General features: G+C 40.0%; 1 protein-coding gene across 1 annotated transcript in view; it reads right to left on the reverse strand.

The window, feature by feature from the left end:
- Nucleotides 1-576: 576 nt before the first annotated feature.
- LOC139476068 (actin-binding protein WASF3-like) overlaps nt 577-19961 on the reverse strand; it is a 33499-nt gene continuing 14114 nt past the window's right edge. The window contains exons 2-6 of the mRNA XM_071259307.1: nt 11206-11488; nt 10512-10665; nt 9380-9509; nt 7837-8926; nt 577-7597 (exon numbers count right to left, since the gene is read on the reverse strand). Coding sequence (XP_071115408.1) covers nt 7413-7597; nt 7837-8926; nt 9380-9509; nt 10512-10665; nt 11206-11473 — 1827 coding nt within the window. The 5' untranslated portion in view covers nt 11474-11488 and the 3' untranslated portion in view covers nt 577-7412. The remainder of the gene's footprint in view (nt 7598-7836; nt 8927-9379; nt 9510-10511; nt 10666-11205; nt 11489-19961) is intronic.

A 19961-nucleotide genomic window follows, 5' to 3' on the forward strand; every position in this document is an offset into this window, starting at 1 on the left:
GTGACGCAGCCACAGGATTGAACCATCATCCTTCTGCTCTTCTTACTGAAAGCACCAGCTACACCATGTTTAGTGTGTGATGGAATTGCTTGGTTTTTTTAATATGGCTGCTGTCCAGTCAGGTTCCTTGACAACATCAGCTTCATTAGTCCAGCATTTTCGAAGATGACACGACATAAATTGTTGTTTAGATAGATGTTTGTGGTTTGGTTGCGACATTCAAACAATAAATGAAATTACAGCCTAGTTCTATTGAGACGGAAACAAGTGACTGCTCTGACCAATGAGAACTCAGATTTTATCGTACAACGTGGAATATTCCTCGTGCAATACATGCCACATCTTTGCAGCCAACCACTGAACACATTGTTTCAATATCAGGCAACAGTAGGGTTTGAACAAAATTCATGCTCAATAGACTCTCATGAGTTATACATGGCCACATTTCATAACTTGACTAAAAGTAGATGTCCAACAATATTTTCAACTATTTCATCATTGTAAACTGTTGGATCATTGTAAACTGTTGCACAAGGATGAATTACAAGTTCTGTACATAAAAAAAGAAACAACAGATTTTCAGAATAAAAAAAAGCAGTCCATTTTATTGCTGATAAATGCTACAGCTGTCTGAAGTAAGAGATAAACTGACATTTTGAAGACAAATCATGCAAAAATGGACATAGTTTCAATAGTGCTGGTGTTATGTAGGTCAGGTCAGGTCAGGTCAGGGGTCAAGCGGGGTCAGCTAGGTTTACAGCAGGCTATGTACACAGCTAGCAGAAGCAGGAATAGGAGGTAAAGGTCAATTTACAATTTGAGCAGATTTCATGCGACAGCCACAAGATTACATTCACAGTTTTAATTCTCTGTAACTGGTTTGAAGTCAGCATAATTAATGGTCCATAATAATAACATGTCTAGAATACAGTATTGTCCACTAAGGGATCTCAGGATATACAATGTACAATTTTGAAACAAATTTTAAATAATATGACATGCACAAAAGATAGGCATACAGTGTGTAAGTCCAATTTTGGAAGACTAGTCTAGATGTTCCCATGGTTCCGAGCACATCGGCTAACAATAATCTTTGTCCACACAAAGAATCATCAGGACTCTGCTATTTGAGAAAGTCAGTAAAAATATTCTTAAATTAAATATTGATCTACCTTAAAAACATAACCTATCTTTTCACATGCATAATTGTCAAGATGGCAAATTGATTTTTGGAATGCTGCATGAAATAGAAAGTTTTCCAATGCTATACAAACATGGACTTAACATTCACGTTATCTATCAGCATTTCCTAACTTATCTGTAAGTATTTTATTCTTACAAACAAAAGGGATACCATATTTCCACTATCAGAGTCCGGACTCTAATACACGCTAGTCTCCAATTGACACCTGGTCATACGCTATGTGCAACATATAGAAACCAGTCCTCTATTGGACGCCAGGTCCCTAATACTGTGACATGTTAGGGATTAACAATGACTGCATCCTGCAAATGTACCCTTGGTATTACATTACAATCTTGGTTTGGGTAACGTAGTGAGTTGCCACTATGCCAGCATTGAACAGAATAGACACTGGGTCTCAAATACACGCAGGCCTCTAACATATGCCGGAGATCAGCTTGCGTGAAATTAATTGACGCCCGGGCGTCCAATAGGGAAAATACAGTATTATTAATGTCCTTCTTGGTGCAGTAATACTGGAATGCGTCATCATTTTATCATTGTCTGTTTTCACCAAAATGTAGTAAGAATGGATTTTTAAAGCTTAGACACATCTACATATATATTAAGTAATAAATTGTACATCTTTTCTGTATATATTGTGTAACTTATTATATCAATGCATGCAACTAGAATGGTACTGGTACACAGGTCTACACTTCATTACCATTCTCCCATCATATTTTCTTTAAGCAGTCCTAAATGGATTCAGATTCAACAGACATACTTCAGTTGAGGACCAAAGCAGCTCTCTCCGAAACATGGTAAATCAACTAAAGAAAAAAGAAAACTTTCAGTTTTTCGAGGAAAAATAATGTTTTGTTACTGGTAACTGGTAAGCCAATTATCTTAATGATGTAGTTGGTTCCTAATCTACCTGTACTGCTTTTGTCATGACTAAAAGACAGCCTAGGTAGAGATCACACATGGTCAAATACTGTAGGATGAAGTTATAGCAGTGTTCTTACATTCCCTTAATTAGCAGTACATAACTCCCTGGAAATATTTTCTTGTAGCTATTATAGATACTGTTACACTTTAGTAGATGGGCATCTTTCCCTGCACAAAGCCCCTCTGAGCCTCAAAGTGCAGAGACGTTCTCTATACACAGACAGAGTCAGCAAAGGATGTCTTTCCAAATGATTTAATTACCAATTCTCTAGAAAATAGTGTTTCTGTCGGTGCAATAATATCCCCTTTCATGAAGTCAGCAAACACAGTGTGTTGAACAACATGTTTGATTCAGATTAAACTTTAAAAAAAGGACAAGGTATACGGGCTCTTTTAGGCCACAGGGTCTGCATAATTTCAGGGTTGATAATTATCAGATGTGTTGATATGAATGGGAACTAGGCTTTGTTCATTTTGACAACTGCCTGTTTTACCACCACACCAAATGCACAAGTAAGTATAAATGTGTCAAGAGGCTGATGTTATAGGTTTGTCTCAAGTAAGCGATTTTATAATATTTGAACATGAGCAAGTCTTTGACTTCCAATTCAATTTGGGTCACAGATTAGCTCATAGATTTTCATTTGAAGCTTTGAAAAAAACCCAGCCTTTTTGACTCATCTTAGCCACACTTGTCTTGGATCATGTCAGAAGCAAAAAACTTGCAAGTGTGAAAAAGAGGAAACCAATGCTAGATATTAGCCATTTGAACATGTCTGATAAGTTTCATACCAATATTTCATTTTTTTATGCAACTTTCAAAATGATACATTTTCAGTCAGGCAAATAGTACCCTAATCCTATGTCCTCCTTTCTCCTAGTCCTAAGCATGTTTTCTAATGTTGAGCAAGTTTTCCTGGGCTAGGCAAATCCTATTTTGTACTACTTCTTTTAACAAGGTTTGGACATGTTCAGAAAGCATGGTAAGCCAGGGCTTTGGGTATGTATAACGTTGGACTACTCCTACTGAAAACGTAACAAATCAACAGAAGCACATTATCTAACTGCCACACACAATATCAAATATGGTTGTACAACCCATGTAAAACATTCAACATCAACACTGCTGGAATAGATGTATCAGCTCTCCTTGGAATAGCTCAGTCGTCTTGCCACCTCTGGCCCACCAACTTATCAATGTCATTCACTCCATCTTCATTGTTCTCTCAAAATGCATAGATTCAGAAGTCAGTGTCCCTCATGTTGGGCCCAGCAAACACTATAGGTGCCCATTACAAAGACCCACCTCTGATAACAATGAAGCTAAGCGTCATCTCATGCAATCAGAAAAATATCCCTGGTTTATTCAGTAGCTGTTGTAGCTAGCTACATGTTATCAACAACATTTGGCCCGAACAATAGTTAGATCCACAGGCTGTAAATCCCGTGAGGACTTCTTTGAAACAGTCCTTATGCAAGCCAACAAGAGATTTATTCTGTTACCAATAATGTCCCTGATATATGTGTGTGCTTCATGCACAGCCTAAACAAAACTGGTAGTTTAACTAAGTTGGCACAGGAACTACATTATACACTGGGTAAATCTGCTGTCATTATCCACTAGAAGACAAACATTGGACAAGAGAACAAAATCCAAGGATAAAATAACAGGAAAACAAAAAGGCGTAAACTTTAATAATATGATTTATATCATAACAAGGTTTTTTCCAAAAATGCAGCCGAAGTAAAAGATTTTGATAAACACATTCTGTTTGGACATAAGAGAGAAAATAAATGTTGGTTGATCTTAAGATGTTCGTAATACATCCCAACTTGACGGCAACATCATTGAATAATGATCTTCTGTATTCTATATCACACTGTTACTTGGGATACTGTTGGGATACCTTAAAACTGCTCTAAAATCACATGCATGAAAATATCATAATTGTTATCAGCATCATATAAAACAACCCTATTGGCAATAGTATTGGCAAAATGTTAGCAAAGGTCTTGATACAGAATTCACATAAAAAAACATGCTAAAATTAGCTGCTAAGGTGCACATGGAACAGATCTGAGCAGCTACCAAATTGTAATGCAACATTTTCTGGTTTGGACATGCAAAAACTGTTATGGAAATATATCACCATTGAAATGTTCACCCAAGAAAGCAAATGCAACCTCACCATCGGGGGGGTGGGGGTGGGGGGGGTCGGAAGGGTTGAAAAATGCATAAATGTAAGTGTTGTTATGTTATCAGGTGCTGGGCAAACTGCAGGTGTTTGTGTGCTCACATTGTATTACTTCCAGCACCTGTCAGGTCAATATCGACAACAGCTCTTTCAGTACCAGTACACATGGTTTAACTGGAAAAACTAATTGCAGAAGAAAACATAATTCTGCCAATACCAACTGGCAACTCAGGTCAAATATCTTCAGGTTTCTTACTGAAAATGGGAGCCAAATTCATGACACTTTTCATGACAAGCGTTTTCATTTAGAAGCACATTTTCTAATGGTGGGACAGAATTATTCTCCGATTCTGCTGCTTGCAAAACTAACTCCAAAAAGCATTGGTCTTTTCTGCTCTGATATATTGGTTTCAGAATGGCATAGCTTGTACTTGACACTGAACAAACTTCAAGCACTTTTCCCATCTCAACATTAAAATAAACTCTATTCACAGCGAGTATGACAATACAAGAATTTATTTCATTTAGTGCATAGAAAATTTTATTGGAGATACCTTAAGAAAAACAAAGCTGATATTAAATAGTGTCCCAAGTAAGATTCATCTGTACCTGTATGCCCTGCAACAAACTGTCTCTGTAGTGCAACTGCTGACATCAATGACTTCCACTGTTGTTCCCTTTTTTTATGAAATGCTGAACGAAGATGAAGAAATGCTGGTCTCTATTCTGATATCCTAATGCATCAATAGACTACAGTGTGTCTTCAAAGGGGCAGAATCAGTACATGGTCCCAACTAAATGCTGGCAAAACAGGACTTAATATGAGCATATATTGTGAAGCATCTCTTATCTTCCATAATATGACTAGCACTTACCAATAACCTTAGTACAGCTAGACAATGTAAACACAGTAAATACAGAGGCTTTCATCTCACAGTTTACAAAAGAAACAAAACAAAATCTAAATCTGTCTGAAATCTATGAATGGTTGATGACTTATGATACAGGGAAAGAATTCATTGATTATTGCACACCGTTAACAGTGGGGGAGAATGATACAAATGTACATAATGCCAAGACAGATTCATAAACTGCTGTCCTAGAAATGGTTACATTGATCCCTCTAGAGGATGGTTTTGAATGAAAAAAATAATCAAACATTACTAATAAAGAAACTAATACATTTGCTACCCCCCTTTAGGAACCTAACACCGTCGTAGAATTATTATACCATTATGATATATCATTTCATACCTGTCTGTCAAAAGTTATCCATAGTCAACCACATTTTAAAGGTACAAAGCTGGGTTTGATCATAAAGGGGGGTAACTCTTCATCAATAACAACATCACATGAATGCCTGCTTCTGTCCATATATTTTGATTTCGTAATGGAGGAGGTGGTGGTTTGCTCCTGGCCATGTTCACTGGTATTTTCAGCATACATTTCCTTTCACTAATATCAGATTTTTCATCTCCCAGCGCAGATGCAAACAGCAGGCTATCAATACTGATAAAGAATCTTAGTAAGTTGACAACAGAACATTCACACACAACTCTCCCAGCAAGCAGCTGTCACCAGCAATCTCAGTAAAATATCATCTTGACTACCATGACAAATGTACAGCAAGAAAGTGAACAAAGAAAGTATCACAAGAAATATCAACAAGGTCAGTTTTCACATATCATAGTGTGAATTACCAAGTAACACTTGGACACTGAGAAAGACAAAATTTAGCAGAGACATACTGGCTCACACGAACCTGTTCTGTCAGTGCTTGCACTTTGACAACACCACTGTGACTGAGGCAGCAGCTATATTCTCTGAGGAGGGATTAGGCATTGACAAAGTGACTCTTCTTTAAAATTGACCAAATACATTTAACTCTGTCATCAAGTATTTCAGTGTCAAAGGAGAAATTCAATTCATATATTTTCACCACTGTTTACTGGCACTGCACAGGTGTTTTGTTCTATCAGTCGCTTAAAAAACAAGTGGAAACCTGACCTGTTGAAAACAGATTAGAGTCTGTCCAATGATAAGTCATAGCACTTACAGAGCTCATAAATATAACACAAAACAGAGCAGAAAGACATTGTGACACAACGATGACAGACAGGTAATATTAACAGTTATCTTACATACTGGTTTGTACAGAATATTATGAGGAGTGCATGCTGTGGTTGTCCCCTAGTAGCAGGACATGTCTGAACTATGCTGTCACTACTGATGTATGTATGTACATGTCATCCCACCCGTGGGTCAGCCTCCGTCGGCTGTGAGCACTATGATACATGCAACACTAAGTACGCCACACCTGTAGACATGGAACATATGATACATGAACAATACACTGTACAATAGATTCACCCAACACTCCTGCCCAGGGCTGACAGGCCTGTTTACACGGTGTATAGAGTCAGCGCTGTAGGCTCACAGCTGTAGTTTAGATACATTAGAAAAGTAACTGCATACAAGCAGAAAATGTAACATCTACATTTAAGCAGATCTTTCCCTTGCATCAAATAAGTGTCTGATCATATATCCGGCATGTGACATGATTATTCTGAGTAACTTGCAGTGATGACTTTCGTTCCCTGACAGTGAAAAAAAATGGAAGATTCTGAAGATTTCTTGCATCTTGCTGCAACTGAACTGGCATGCCAACTGTCCTACATGGGCGAGGGATTTGCTGAACATCCTCATTAGCTCTCTTTCTTCATTACAGGAGGAATAGAGCTCTCTGTTACCATGGTTACCAGACATTTCATTGCAACAGGCCAATAAGTACACGTTGCATTAATCTAATTCATTCGAAATACAAATCTCCAATTATTATTTTAAAACCCCTTTCCTACTTCCTCTTATCCGCAAGCAACTAAAGATGAGATAAATTGTGAATACATCATCAACATGCTATCCTAGGTAAATTAATAAATCATGCTTTACATGTCTTCCACATGAACATATCTGTGCATTAGCCTTTAAATCTGGAAACATTTTCCCCTATGTAGAAAAAGGCTATTTAAGAACAAGCTTACAATGGCCAGCCAAGTTCATGTTGTCTAGGACTATGCTTGTCCTCAATCTGTGTCCCAGTCATCATCATCGGAACCGCTATCACCATCACCGCTATCACTGTCTTCTATCACTTTGCGCCGCATTTCCACAGCCCTGTCCATGAGAGCCTGAACATCGAATCTGCCGGCTGGTACCACCTTCTTCTGCTTCTCCCTGCGCTCCTCCACACGCCGCAACTTCTTGTACCCTTTTGTACAAACACAACCACTTTCACATCAAAACCATACAAATCTGCTATATCAAAATTTACATAGCCATGCTATTCAAGTATTTTTCTAGTAAGTACCATTCGTCTTTTCATACAAAAATTATCGATACTATTTATCTAAATTGGTATTGTAGTTTAAATCCTGACTGAAAGAATCAGGATTTCTGCATACCAACATGTACAGTATATAAATAGGCTATAATAAAATGTCAACTTACAATCTCCTAGTCTTATTTCTGCCAGCAAATCACTGCGTTCTTGTCCCACTGTGGGCTTCTGAGGCTCCGAGTTTGATACATTAGTCACTGTGCTTCCAGTAGAAGATACAGAGGCCACATCAAGCTGATCTCTCCTCAGTGATCCATTCATCACTGCTGGGGGCAGAGGAGGGGGTGGGGGTGGGCCCTGAGAATTGGTCATTAATGGGGGTGGGGGAGGAGGGGGTGGCGGTGATGGGGTCTGAGAGAAGTTCAGTGGGGGTGGGGGAGAAGGTGGAGGCGGCATTGAATCGTGGCTAGGGGGGGTATCTGGTGTTTGACTAATGGGAGGGGAGAGCGGTGGAGGTGGTGGTTCTACCCCTTCTGGTGTTGCTCTGTGTGGACTCGATGTGGCAGATGATGACAGTGAAGGTTGCCTTGCTGGAGAGTTACGTTGTGAGCCACGGCCTCTCCCTGGAGAGCCATCCAGGTGATTGTACATAATTGGCTGACGCTGCATTGGCGGAGTAGCAGTTTGGCTGGCTGCTGGATCAAGGGGAGGTGGTGGGGGTGGAGGCAGATTGTTTCTGTCCGATGGGCTTTGCTGGTCCATTGGTGGGGGTGGGGCTGGGGGAGGCTGTGATGGGCGAGAGTGTGGACTTCCAAGCATAGCAGCGGAGGACCGACCAGGTGACATCTGATACTGCTGGTATTGGAACTGTTGGTTCTGTGGCATCCCGGAGCCACGTACATGGGTTTGTGCCGGATCTTCATTGCGCTGCTGATCAGCCTGGTATGGTCCATTAGCAACATTGGAAGCATGATTGTGTATCCTGGGATCTTGGTTTTGAGGGTGGCCATGATGTGGCTGGCCATGGTGTCCGGGGCTGGCATGGTCCACCGGTAGTGTGCCAGGGCGGTTGTGCGGCGAGTGACTGGACCCAGTGCTGTTCTGATGCACCAAGCGTCGTCCCTCTGGGTGCTCTGATACCCGTTTGACAGCTTCTGCTACATGTTCCTCCTTAAACTCTTCACCATACTTCATGGTATTCCATTTGGCCTTTGGATCAGCTATTTGTCGAGGCTTCCTCTTATCAGCCTGTTTGGGTCTCTGTGGAAAACATGATCATGATTAAATTTAGATCAATCAAATCATGAGATTATGTCGGACTGTCCAATACATTGTAAATGATAGAAATAAAACTAACCCAAACTGGTATCTTTTGACTGCTTTTATCTCCCAGACATTTCTAATGAGTTGGTGGTGGTCATGGGAATGTAACCTCAGAAATTCTTGCAGGAGAAATTATTACATCTGCTTTAAGGGCCTTGTTCCACAGAATAATGTTAGCTCTATGTGTATCTTAACCAATGCCTGAGTAGCACTTGGATTGATTTGGAACAAGGCTTCGAGAAGAAAGGATATCTGTTACCAAAAGTACATTTCTTGAAACTTCACATATGTGGTACAAGTCAGAGCACATCTGAATATAAACCATGACAGTCATAACTGGTTCCACAGACACAGTGACAGAGATGACACTGACAAGTGAGCTGGTCTTACCTTCTTCTTGTCCCTCTTTTTGTTGAGTTCTGATTTCTTCTCCTCCATCTCTTTTTCCATCTCCCGCACCCACAGCTCCACGAAATAGGTGGAGTCTGTGTAAAACTTCATGCAGTCCTTACCATCCTCCCTGTACACAACATACACATAGGGGGGTGAACTGGCAGTAGCAGAGATGGCAAACAGCTAAGGGGAGACTGCAATTCGGTGTATCATTCAAAAATCCAAAAAGATGTTTGAAGTTTGCCTCACATATGATTATAATGTTAATTAATTTTAGAACAGACAATCAATATCTTGAATATAGTCTTGTGATATCAAACATCAAATGAATAACCACTGCAAAAAAACAATTTATTGGCATATTCTTTATCTTTACAGTCATGACTTTATACACTGACAATCAACAAGAGCATTACGAGTATAACAAAATACCAATACATCTGTTTATTGCAATACTTTTGCTCAATAAGAAATGTATTAATGCAATCTTGCTGAAATGCTTTAATAAAACACATTTAGTATTAATAATATTTAATAAGTAAGTTTTGAAAGTGTTGTGGATATTTTTCCAGTTTTAAGCATTATGGTAGCAGAGACCTAAGAATTTAAAAATCAAGAATATACAACAGAATAATCTGACTTTAAAAGAAATAGCTCAGCTAGAAATTAATGCTTCCAGCATGTTTCAACGTGTACAACAATTCAAGAGAGAGTGAATTAAATGCCGCTTTTAACAGTATTCCAGTTGTAGCACAGCGTGTTAGCTTATTGTGGGAGGAAGGCAAAATGTGATGCAGGTCTTAGACATTTACTATTTCAGTGAAACCCATGAGGTAAATGTACTGTGGTGACAAAGCTAAAAACATAATCAGGGAGAACCGGGATCCAAACCCACGATGATAGGTTTCTGGTGTGTCCAAGGAACGCAAATCTGCACAGCGAATTGCGTCTCATAAGACGAAAATGCCTTACTTACCCCCACATTCAAGAATGACTATTATTACTATCATAATCAGTTTATTCTGATAACAAGCTCATTGTACATACACGAGCAAGTGGAATATGTGCCTTGCCAACAAAGAAACAAGTGAAGATTCTCTGGTGTAAGTTGTGTTCATTGACTACCCACCTGAACTCATTGAGCTTGTCGAGTGCCGGCGGAGATTCGCACTGGTTGTAGTTGTCATTCAGGGCCAAGGGGATGGTGAGCCGCGATATCACCTGCTGCTCCTTCACAATGGTGCTCTTGAATGGCTTGCGGGTGTGGATGTCAGTCAAGGACACTGTCGATACAGAATATCAAACTACATGAAGTAACTCTACACTGACAACAAATTTGTTCATTTACACCAGAGAGTCTATATGAGAGGGAGCAGGCACTCTGTGATTTCTGCTGGATCTCATGCACAATATTTAAACATGCATGGTAGCATCAGAAGGTTGACAAATTTACACACTCACCAGATTGTTATGCAAACTTCGAAAAAAAGATGCAAAGTGTCTATTTCACAACAGAAAAGGTGAGTTATACTCTCTTTGTTTTGTGACATATGAATGTAGTGGCTGTCATGAAATTACTATTTCTTTATTGGAAGTGGTTTGTCATCAACTTCAGCCATCTCACATGTGCAGACTCTAGACAGAAGACCAAGTTTATTTCTTTCAGTTGAGGAGCGTAGTTTATGGTCCATACATTGAAGACAATAATCTACAGTAAAACAAGCCTAGACATAAGCACATGAAAAGTCAAGGCTAGTGGACATTTTTATGCAAGGCTGATTTTGTGCAGTGATGGAAGGCATCCTAGGCTGTGAAAGACTGACCTTCTTCCACTGTTGCATTGAGCTGTGTAACTTTGTCCCTCAGGTGATCAATGCGTTTCTGCAGCTGAACAGAGCGCCCAAACACAACTGTTGCTTCGTGGGACAGCTCGGTGAACATGTCCTCTGCATGCCTGCTAAGGCTGCTGAGTTCACGTATAATGTTGGCAAGGGTGTTGTTGGTGACGCACTCCAGCTCATTGCGTACTGTCTTGTCTACCTTCACACGGCTCACGTTGACCGGCTCGATACGCCGCTTGGTCAACGGCATTGTGGTAGGTGTTGTCTGAAACAAATGGTGGCTTGTCAAAAACTATAGACGAGCTTTCATTTTTAAATAAGACATACTGTAATCAAGTTATAGTCATGTTTGATGATGGTAGATCAGACAACTTCTATAAAGAAATGGCTTCTGAACAATTCTAAATGCATACAACCACTTACCAGTTACACTTACAGTGCAGAACAGCTGGATGGACGAGAGAGCAAGTGAGTTAACCTGCTTTAATGCCACTTTGGTCAGTGCTTGGTTTATGTCATGGCATGGCATCTTAATGTTGGAGGTAAGCAAAGAGTGATGCAGGATGGGTATGGTGCTAACAAACCAAGGACCATAACCAGTGTGAATCTGGGATTTGAACCAACAATCAGCATGATACTGGGATCCTAGCACGCACGCCTAAGGGATGCAACTCTGCACAACAAAGTATATCTCCTTAGATGACCTGGCCACCTGTCCCCACAGAAGCACGTCTAGAACCTAGCATAAACATGATAAATGTAATGCAGATCTTAACATTTACCACTTTGACAGAACCCATAAACATGGGGGATGGTGCTGACAAACCTTGAAACATTATCCTGATAATCAGGTGGAATTCTATGAATACAATGCCTTTCAGAAAGTGGTCAAATGTTAACAAATATCATATTTGGGATTACACTTTCTTATGAAAGAACAAATTCTAGTACTTTGGGGGGTTGAGTCCCATCCACTTTCAGAGTGAGGCACCTAATCGCCAGCACACAAAGTCTGTGATCTAACCCACTCAGTCACTGAGGCTTCCACAAAATAGCAGTCTGACAACTGGTAATCTAGATAACGTCCTTTGCGTACCCCTTTGACAAGAGTAAATTGAAAACTCCACTGAATCAAAACTCGGCAATGCTTATTATTAATACATGCAATATGAATTCTTACAAAAGTTTCGTAAAATCAGTTTGACACACATGCGAGTCCACAAGCACCAGTATATAGTTGACATCATCCAGGCGGCATTGTTGACACATGGTAGAATCATTGTCTCGCTCAGGAAGTACAAGAATTCTGACATTCATTTCGTCAGATCAGTACAACGCACATGTAAAAGTAAAAATTTACTTATTTCTCGTTATTTCTTCATCTTTTATTAGCCCCCCCCCTTTCAGATAAATGTACTGATCAGTACCACAATCTCTGAAAACCACAATTGTTGATTGTCAACTATCTTCAGCTATGACGTCTTTTCTAGTGTGATGTTATTCCGACCTTAAGTCACAATAACATTAAAAAAATAATGATATCCAGATGACGTTAACATTTCACTGGTGTGCATGAAGTGATATTTGCACAAGTGCATGTACGATTTCTATGAACTCAGTTACTTCCAACTCTAAGTGTAATAAGATATAACATGATGAACACATTCCCATCATTGTAGTCATACAGCAATGTTGAAGTGCTTCCTGCTTGTATAGATATGAATGAGATTGATAACAAGCAGTAGTGAAGTATCTCTCATCTGCTCATATCTCAGTATATGATAAATATGACATAGATAAATAGACAGTGTTTAAAATCAAGCATGAATGCCCTTAGGCCTGGAGAAATATTGGGCTTTGCCATCCCATTTGGGCCATACAAAAACTAGCAACATTTAATCGTGTGCTGCCACAACTTTCTGTTATCAACTTCTCACAAATATTATATTTCCAAATTGTATTATTTGATACCATTTGGCTTAAGTTATGAGGGCTGGTCAAAAGTTCTAAGCCTAACAAACAAAACAAATAATTGTGAAAGTGTTTTGAATTTTATTTTTCAACATAATCTCCCTGCTTTTCAATACGCTTCTCATATAGATAGTGTAGCTTTTCAATACCACCCTGAAAAACCCATTCATGGCAGCTTGGAGGTCACCGTTGACATCACAGCGCTTCCCACAAAGGTGTTCCTTCAGCTTAGGGAACAGGTGCAAATCTTTGGTGCCAGGTCTGGTGAGTATGGAGGGTGAGGAAGCTCTTTCAACCCACACTGTCCCACAGAAGCCTTTGCAAGTCGAGAGGTGTGAGGAGGGGCATTGTCATGAAGGAGTAGAACTTCAGCAGTCAACATTCCTTGCCACTTTTCTTGATAGAATCTCTCAGGCTATGAAGCAAATCAGCACAGTAGGCACCAGTAATTGTCTTTTGACTTTCTACGTAATCAACAGGGATGACACCCTTTTCATCCCAGAATACAGTGGCCATAACTTTCTTCACTGATCTTGAAGATTTGAATTTCTTTGGTGCCGGGGAAATGGAATGGTGCCATTCCATGGATTGATGTTTTGACTCGGGATCAAAGTGGTAGGCCCATGTTTCATTACCTGTTACTAATCTCTTTTTGAATTTGATGAAATCCTCCTTAATCAGCTCTACATTTTCTCTAATGTCAGTTCTTTTCTCCTTAAGATCAGAATTTAGAAACTTTGGCACCTCAAGAACAGATATCTTATTCATCTGTAAAAGTTCATGAATAATAGTTTCAATGGATCCATGGCTTAGACCTACGTCTTCCTCAAGTTCAGCAATGGTAATACGCTTATCTGACAGCATAAATTTTTCTATTTTCTTGATTGAATCTTCATTGATGGAAGCAGAGGGATGTCCAGACCTAGGGTCATCATCAAGGCTTGTTCTCCCAGCCTTAAACATAGCTGCCCAACGTTTAACAGTGGAATAGATAGGGCACTTATCCCCCATACACTTGTGACATGCGGTCATGAATTTCTTCGGTAGTACTTTTCTCTAAAGTCAAAAACTTGATGACTGTTCGGTACTCGTTCTTTTCCATTTCTGTGTTCATTTGACCCCTATCACGTTCGACTGGCTGTCACTACAAACAGTACGAACGGCCTCAATAGACAAAATACACTAGCAATGAACTACTCAAACAATGTACTACATTGACTAGTTCACTTTGTTACGGCTCACAGTTGAAACTTAGTCAGGCTTAAAACCCTTTGACCAGCCCTTGTACCTTGTGTTGACAGTGTTAGAAACTAACATATTTAGTCCACTGGTCCTTATAATGACACATAGCACAACCCTCAAAAAGGGCAAATTACTACTAGTCCTTAGGATACCTTAACTAATGGGCAGTTTGGCATGTACGATAGGACTAGTGCCAATTTCTAATGCTGGACTTGCATGCTAACCTGCTGGTGGGCACCCTCATCACACAATGTACAGAAGGACCTGGGTATCAGGTTTGAAGAAGTGTATTTTTTTTTCATTTTTAGCTTCCAAATAAGATACAATATATTCATTAATACTTACAATGAAAATGCAATTTTTTTCTGAGTAAATTATCAAAACTCAATATCTACATTTAGTTAGAACCAAAGAAATTAGAAACAGGCTCTTGAAAATATTTTCATTCCATTACCATTTCATATCCTGTTTACCTCACTTAATTCATGCCCTTATTAGTAACTTAATTCTCCATGGCAAGTGCAAGTGCAATAATCAGAGGTACCTACCGTATATGACCGCGTATAAGCCGAATTTTGAGGACCAGAAAAAAGATTCTGTAGAAAGGGGTCGGCTTATCCACGGGATACACTTTCATGATAGTATTTTTCAGATCGTGATCTGTCAGAAACATCGCCGGAATGACGGTCCGATAGATCACAACTTCCCGAAAGTTTGGAAGTTGCCACGACTAGAGCCATTATTGTTATAAATTATCAATAAAGTTATTATTATACACCAATGTTGTCATTATTAAAAAAATGTTATTCATGTTACTACTTCCAATAATAAGTTTTCAATTGAATGTTCAAAGTTTATCGTTCTTCGTTAACTCCACAATCTTTACATGTAACAATATATGTAATTCACAGCTATAATATATAATCCCCTGATGAAATCGCCAATAGCTATTACGTACGTTTTGTAAAGTTCATAAATTGATAGTGAACAAGTGTCTACCTTTATTGAAAGAGGCAAATAAACAACTGTATCGGCGAGTTATTCCAGTCGCCATTTGCAAAAACATGTGATCAGCTGTTTCCTGTGACGTCACAAACGGTGACCACTGTGATTGCTTCCTGTTGTTTAAAAAGCAACACGGTACACAAGGAAATGAGCATTGATAATAACGGGCCGATTGGTATTGTCATGTTGTTTACACAAACATTTTCAAGTTGTGGGTGCTTAGCAATCGTGTTGGGAGTAGTGGCTTAATTCCTTTGTTTTCGAGAGATTAGTTTAATAAACTGGAGAAGCCTGTGAGTAAGTGACGGTCATTCAATGTGTTCATAGTATGATAGTTTATTTAATTCAATTGGATTAACATACAATAGTGGTGTAAAGGGGGTTATAAAAGTTGGTATATTTTTACTGACTGACATTCTCATCATGAGTTTGAAACGAAAACGCCATGCTTTCGATGCTGAATTCAAACTGCGAGTCTTCGCTCTAGCTGATATATTTTCTCACGGGTTCATAATTCTATATACACCGATTCACAAAATGGTGCTTGTTGTTGATGGCAACATATAACGATCATTATGAGATTAAAAAAACCCACGAGAAACAGCTTCCCACATTATGAAAGTGGATGACTGGTTTGTTAAATCTTTATTAGAAATAATAATGACTTTTTCAATATAATTAAAACGTTTTTCATCTTATATTTTTGAATATCTGCGAGTACCGGCACATGTCTTGCAGTCCGACTTCGCAGTGTTTTTTGCCTTTCACTTCGTCTTTCATGCGGGTCTTATCATTTTCTCTCGTATTTCAATGGTCAAGTTAGCACCTCGGCTTATCTACGGGGTCAGCTTATCTGCGGTCATATACGGTATGCCATCAATCTACGTCTAAATAAATGTATCCAATCAATGTTACATCCACTATGCATGCAATGTGGTGATCAAAAACTAAACTTACTAAACTTGCAATTACTTCCTGCCTTATTTTGTGATCACCCAGACAGCGTGCAGTCTGTGTTACATCAATCAGTCGACCACATATTTGAAAGCCTCAAACTGAATTCCTTATAATTACCTTTGTGACAGACTTTTACCTGACATCTGGGTGTACTATTGCAAGAAAATGCAAAAGTTGACTTTTTTAACCAAGTTTTTATGCAAACTGATAATGTTAAATCATAATGAAGGGCCCACATACTTATCTTAAAAGTGTCACTTATGAAAATAAAGCAACAAAAGCACCTTTAGGTGCATTGATTGGCGCTGCTGAGCAGTTGACGTCGGCATAAAAGCTATAATAGCACTGTGCTTATTTTCAACCACCTCAATAATATTACCACCAGTGATGCCTTGAAATGAACCTTAGTTGACAGAGAATGGATACATATATCATAAATGCCATACTTGTTAAAAGTCATATTGTTGTAGTTTGACTATCACACAAAATTAGTAAAATCTATATATTTTTTACATTTGTATACTTATCCTGCATTACTCCTAAATGCATTTACTGCTTACCTTACAACAATAAAAGGGCAGCGCCTAGCCATGGTCTTGCATGAAGTGAAAAGTTGTTTCTCAGATCCAACTTTTTACATGGACCATTGCCGCTGTCATGTGACCTTGATGGAATATCACCTGTCACATTAATGCCTGTCACCCAAGCTTAAACATTTTTTGAGGTTTCTGAAGCCTTTGGGAGAGGGACGATGTGCCAAAACAATGTCCTTAGCTGCCTGCTCCGATTAGCCCTTGGCATGTAACGTCTTTCAAAGAGTGTGCAGATGAAAACTGCTTGGCGTTGGTTGAGGTAGTTTGCCATGAGGGTGGATGAGTAGGTTGGACTACACTAAGAGGGGTAGTGGATCGTCTTCTGCAATTTTTTTTTTTAGGTCAACGAACCACCTCCTCGCCGGCCACCAATGCGCGAGTCAGGATGTTCCAAGGGATGTGCTGGACTATGAATTTTAGTCCCAGATGATCCACTAGAAGAAAGAAAATGAGCGTCTGTTGGAGAACCGAGCGAGTCCGTTTTCTCTTGATTGCGCAGGCACCACATCACCATGCTTTTGTCGGTGGATATTGTGAGTTGGGTGGACTGTAGCTGCTCCTGCCAATGTGAGATGGCCAGAATGAACTTTAGATTGTTAGAGTGCCGAACCACAGCCCTGAGGCTGCCTGGCCCTGTAAATGAGTACCCCGGCAAGGTAGTGTCTACAAACAGGTGTAAATTCGGGACTAGCCCGAAAAAGGAGATGCCTCTTAAGACGTTTGACTCTATCATCCACAAGTTGAGAATATCCTCTGTTGAGACCGTAGAATGATATCTGCATACAGGTCTTGGTGACTTGCCACTGACAAGAACGTATGTTGCAGTTGAATAGTGGGTAGCAAATTGTCTACAAGTTCTGTGAAAGTTGAAAAATCTTTTAGGAGAGAGCTTCTAGTCGTGTCGTTCCTGGACAAGACTCGAAAAATAGTGTTTGCAAGTGAACCACTACCAGCTTCCATGTAAACTAAATAAAAGCACTAGTCAACCTATAGCCAAGGTACGCCAAACACAAATGTTCCCGTTCTTATATCAAGTGATGATAAAGGGAGAAGCCTCATACTCAATGTGTGCCTCGATATTGCGCATGTTTACACCAGTGGTCTGGTGAAGATTGTGAGTCGGTCTCATTCATATACAGCAACAGGCGTCTGACCAAAAGGTTGCAGCATTACGTACCAGTGAGCATGCCAACCAACCTGGTACAATGACCCTGCACTGCTCCCATTAGGTTAGTTGACCTAATTCTGGTGTTCACAGTCAGAGTTCCTGACCCATGATTTTTTAATCACCCTGCGCATTAACCTCAAATCCTGTAATGTGCCTCAGGCGAGGTACGAGCTCCATACAACAGACAGTCCAAAGTAAACTGTTCTGTATAGGACATGTGACTTGGCCGGTGCAGGCGCAAATTCATCTCCCTGAAATGTGAGACGCCTGGCGCTGACCTGTGTATGACAGATGGGTACAGACAGCATATGACGATTCTGTCAAAGAGGTCTTAAGCTGTCTTCCAGACGTCACATGAAACAAGTACAACGAGACCTCTCCATGGAATTGTTTAGCCAACATTGAACACACACCGCTGTACGGGAGAATTGGTGGGAAAATTTACAGAAGAGGCTAGCTGCTGCAGAATTTTGAGGAAAAATCAAACCTCTTTTGTATGCAGAAAACTTTTACCACAGTCCGCAAGTGCTTAGACATTTGTCTTTTGTCTCTATGAGGTCTTGTTGTAAAGCCTAGCTGAAGTGATATGAGCCTTGTGGTTTGCCTCTGCACGTTCTTTACCTCGAAAGGAAACGTGGTCCTGACCCTCCTTGAAGGATGAGCGTCTTGGCTTATAATTGCCCAACCTGAGTGAACACTGGGAGCAAAACTGAGACGCATGTTTCCAAGGCCCCTCATCCTGAGTGTAATTGGGGACCTTAGCATTAGTGATCATGACTTGGTCATTGAACAGTATGCTAGCTGACCATTCTTGAAATCTCCGTAGTGCAGCTTGGAGGTGGTTCCTCAAGTGGTCTAACTTTGTTGGAAGTCAAACACATTCTGAAAATGGTCTAAGTGGTTTGGTTTGACCTGTTAAATCTTGATCCATCGCACGGGTTGAAGATGCCAGTGCTGACAAAGGTTTTAATATGCGCCTGATTTCTGTTTCATTCAATGCAAATCTGGTGTCTTGGACTTTGAGCTTGGTTGGTCTCGAAGAACCAGTCATCCACTGCAAAACCTCATCAAAAATGTGTGCCTGATCTGCTACAGCTAAGGCATGTTTAGGAAAATAGTCTTTCCTGAATCTTGGCGCCTTTAATGACGGCGCAAATTTTGAGAAGTTTTCGTCCAACGCTCTAACCATATCCTTCAACATAGGATCCACCGGAATCAATGTGGGATGTGACCATATGGTATCATCCTTATCAACCCTGTTACCGGGGGAGGGCGCTAGTGACACGAGACGGCGCTAGTGACACGAGACGGCCTGCTACCAACTGGGGCATTTGCGCTTAGCTAAGATGAATATTCCATTCAACTGAAGAATCTCCATCCTTGCCGATTGGTAAGTCCGAAGAATCGGAATGATGGTGACGCGCCCTCCTCGTAGGTGAACAACTACTGCAGACGGTGTGTAACCCTTTCTTTAACAGAAGGTTTCCGAAGAAATGCCTGGTGAAAAAGACTTGTGTGACGATGTCCACGTATGAGCTTTGATATTGGTGCCGACCGAAGACATATGCGTTGTGACACATCGCGCATCTGGCGTCTGGTAGATGCCAGTGACACACTGTATCACAAGTAGTCTGCGGCATAAGTGTTGTTCCTGACACTGGCCTCTGGTACATAGGCGCAGGCTCTGGGTACAATTGTGACATAGACTGCTGCATCATTCGAAACTAAACGCACTTGTTGTTGAGAATATGTACAATGTAAACTAAACCACATTACTGTTATTTTGTCTATTAAAAATAAGT

The sequence above is a fragment of the Haliotis cracherodii genome, unplaced genomic scaffold, assembly GCF_022045235.1.
Source record: "Haliotis cracherodii isolate W230 unplaced genomic scaffold, xgHalCrac1.p SCAF_3, whole genome shotgun sequence".
In the NCBI taxonomy this organism is placed as follows: domain Eukaryota; kingdom Metazoa; phylum Mollusca; class Gastropoda; order Lepetellida; family Haliotidae; genus Haliotis; species Haliotis cracherodii.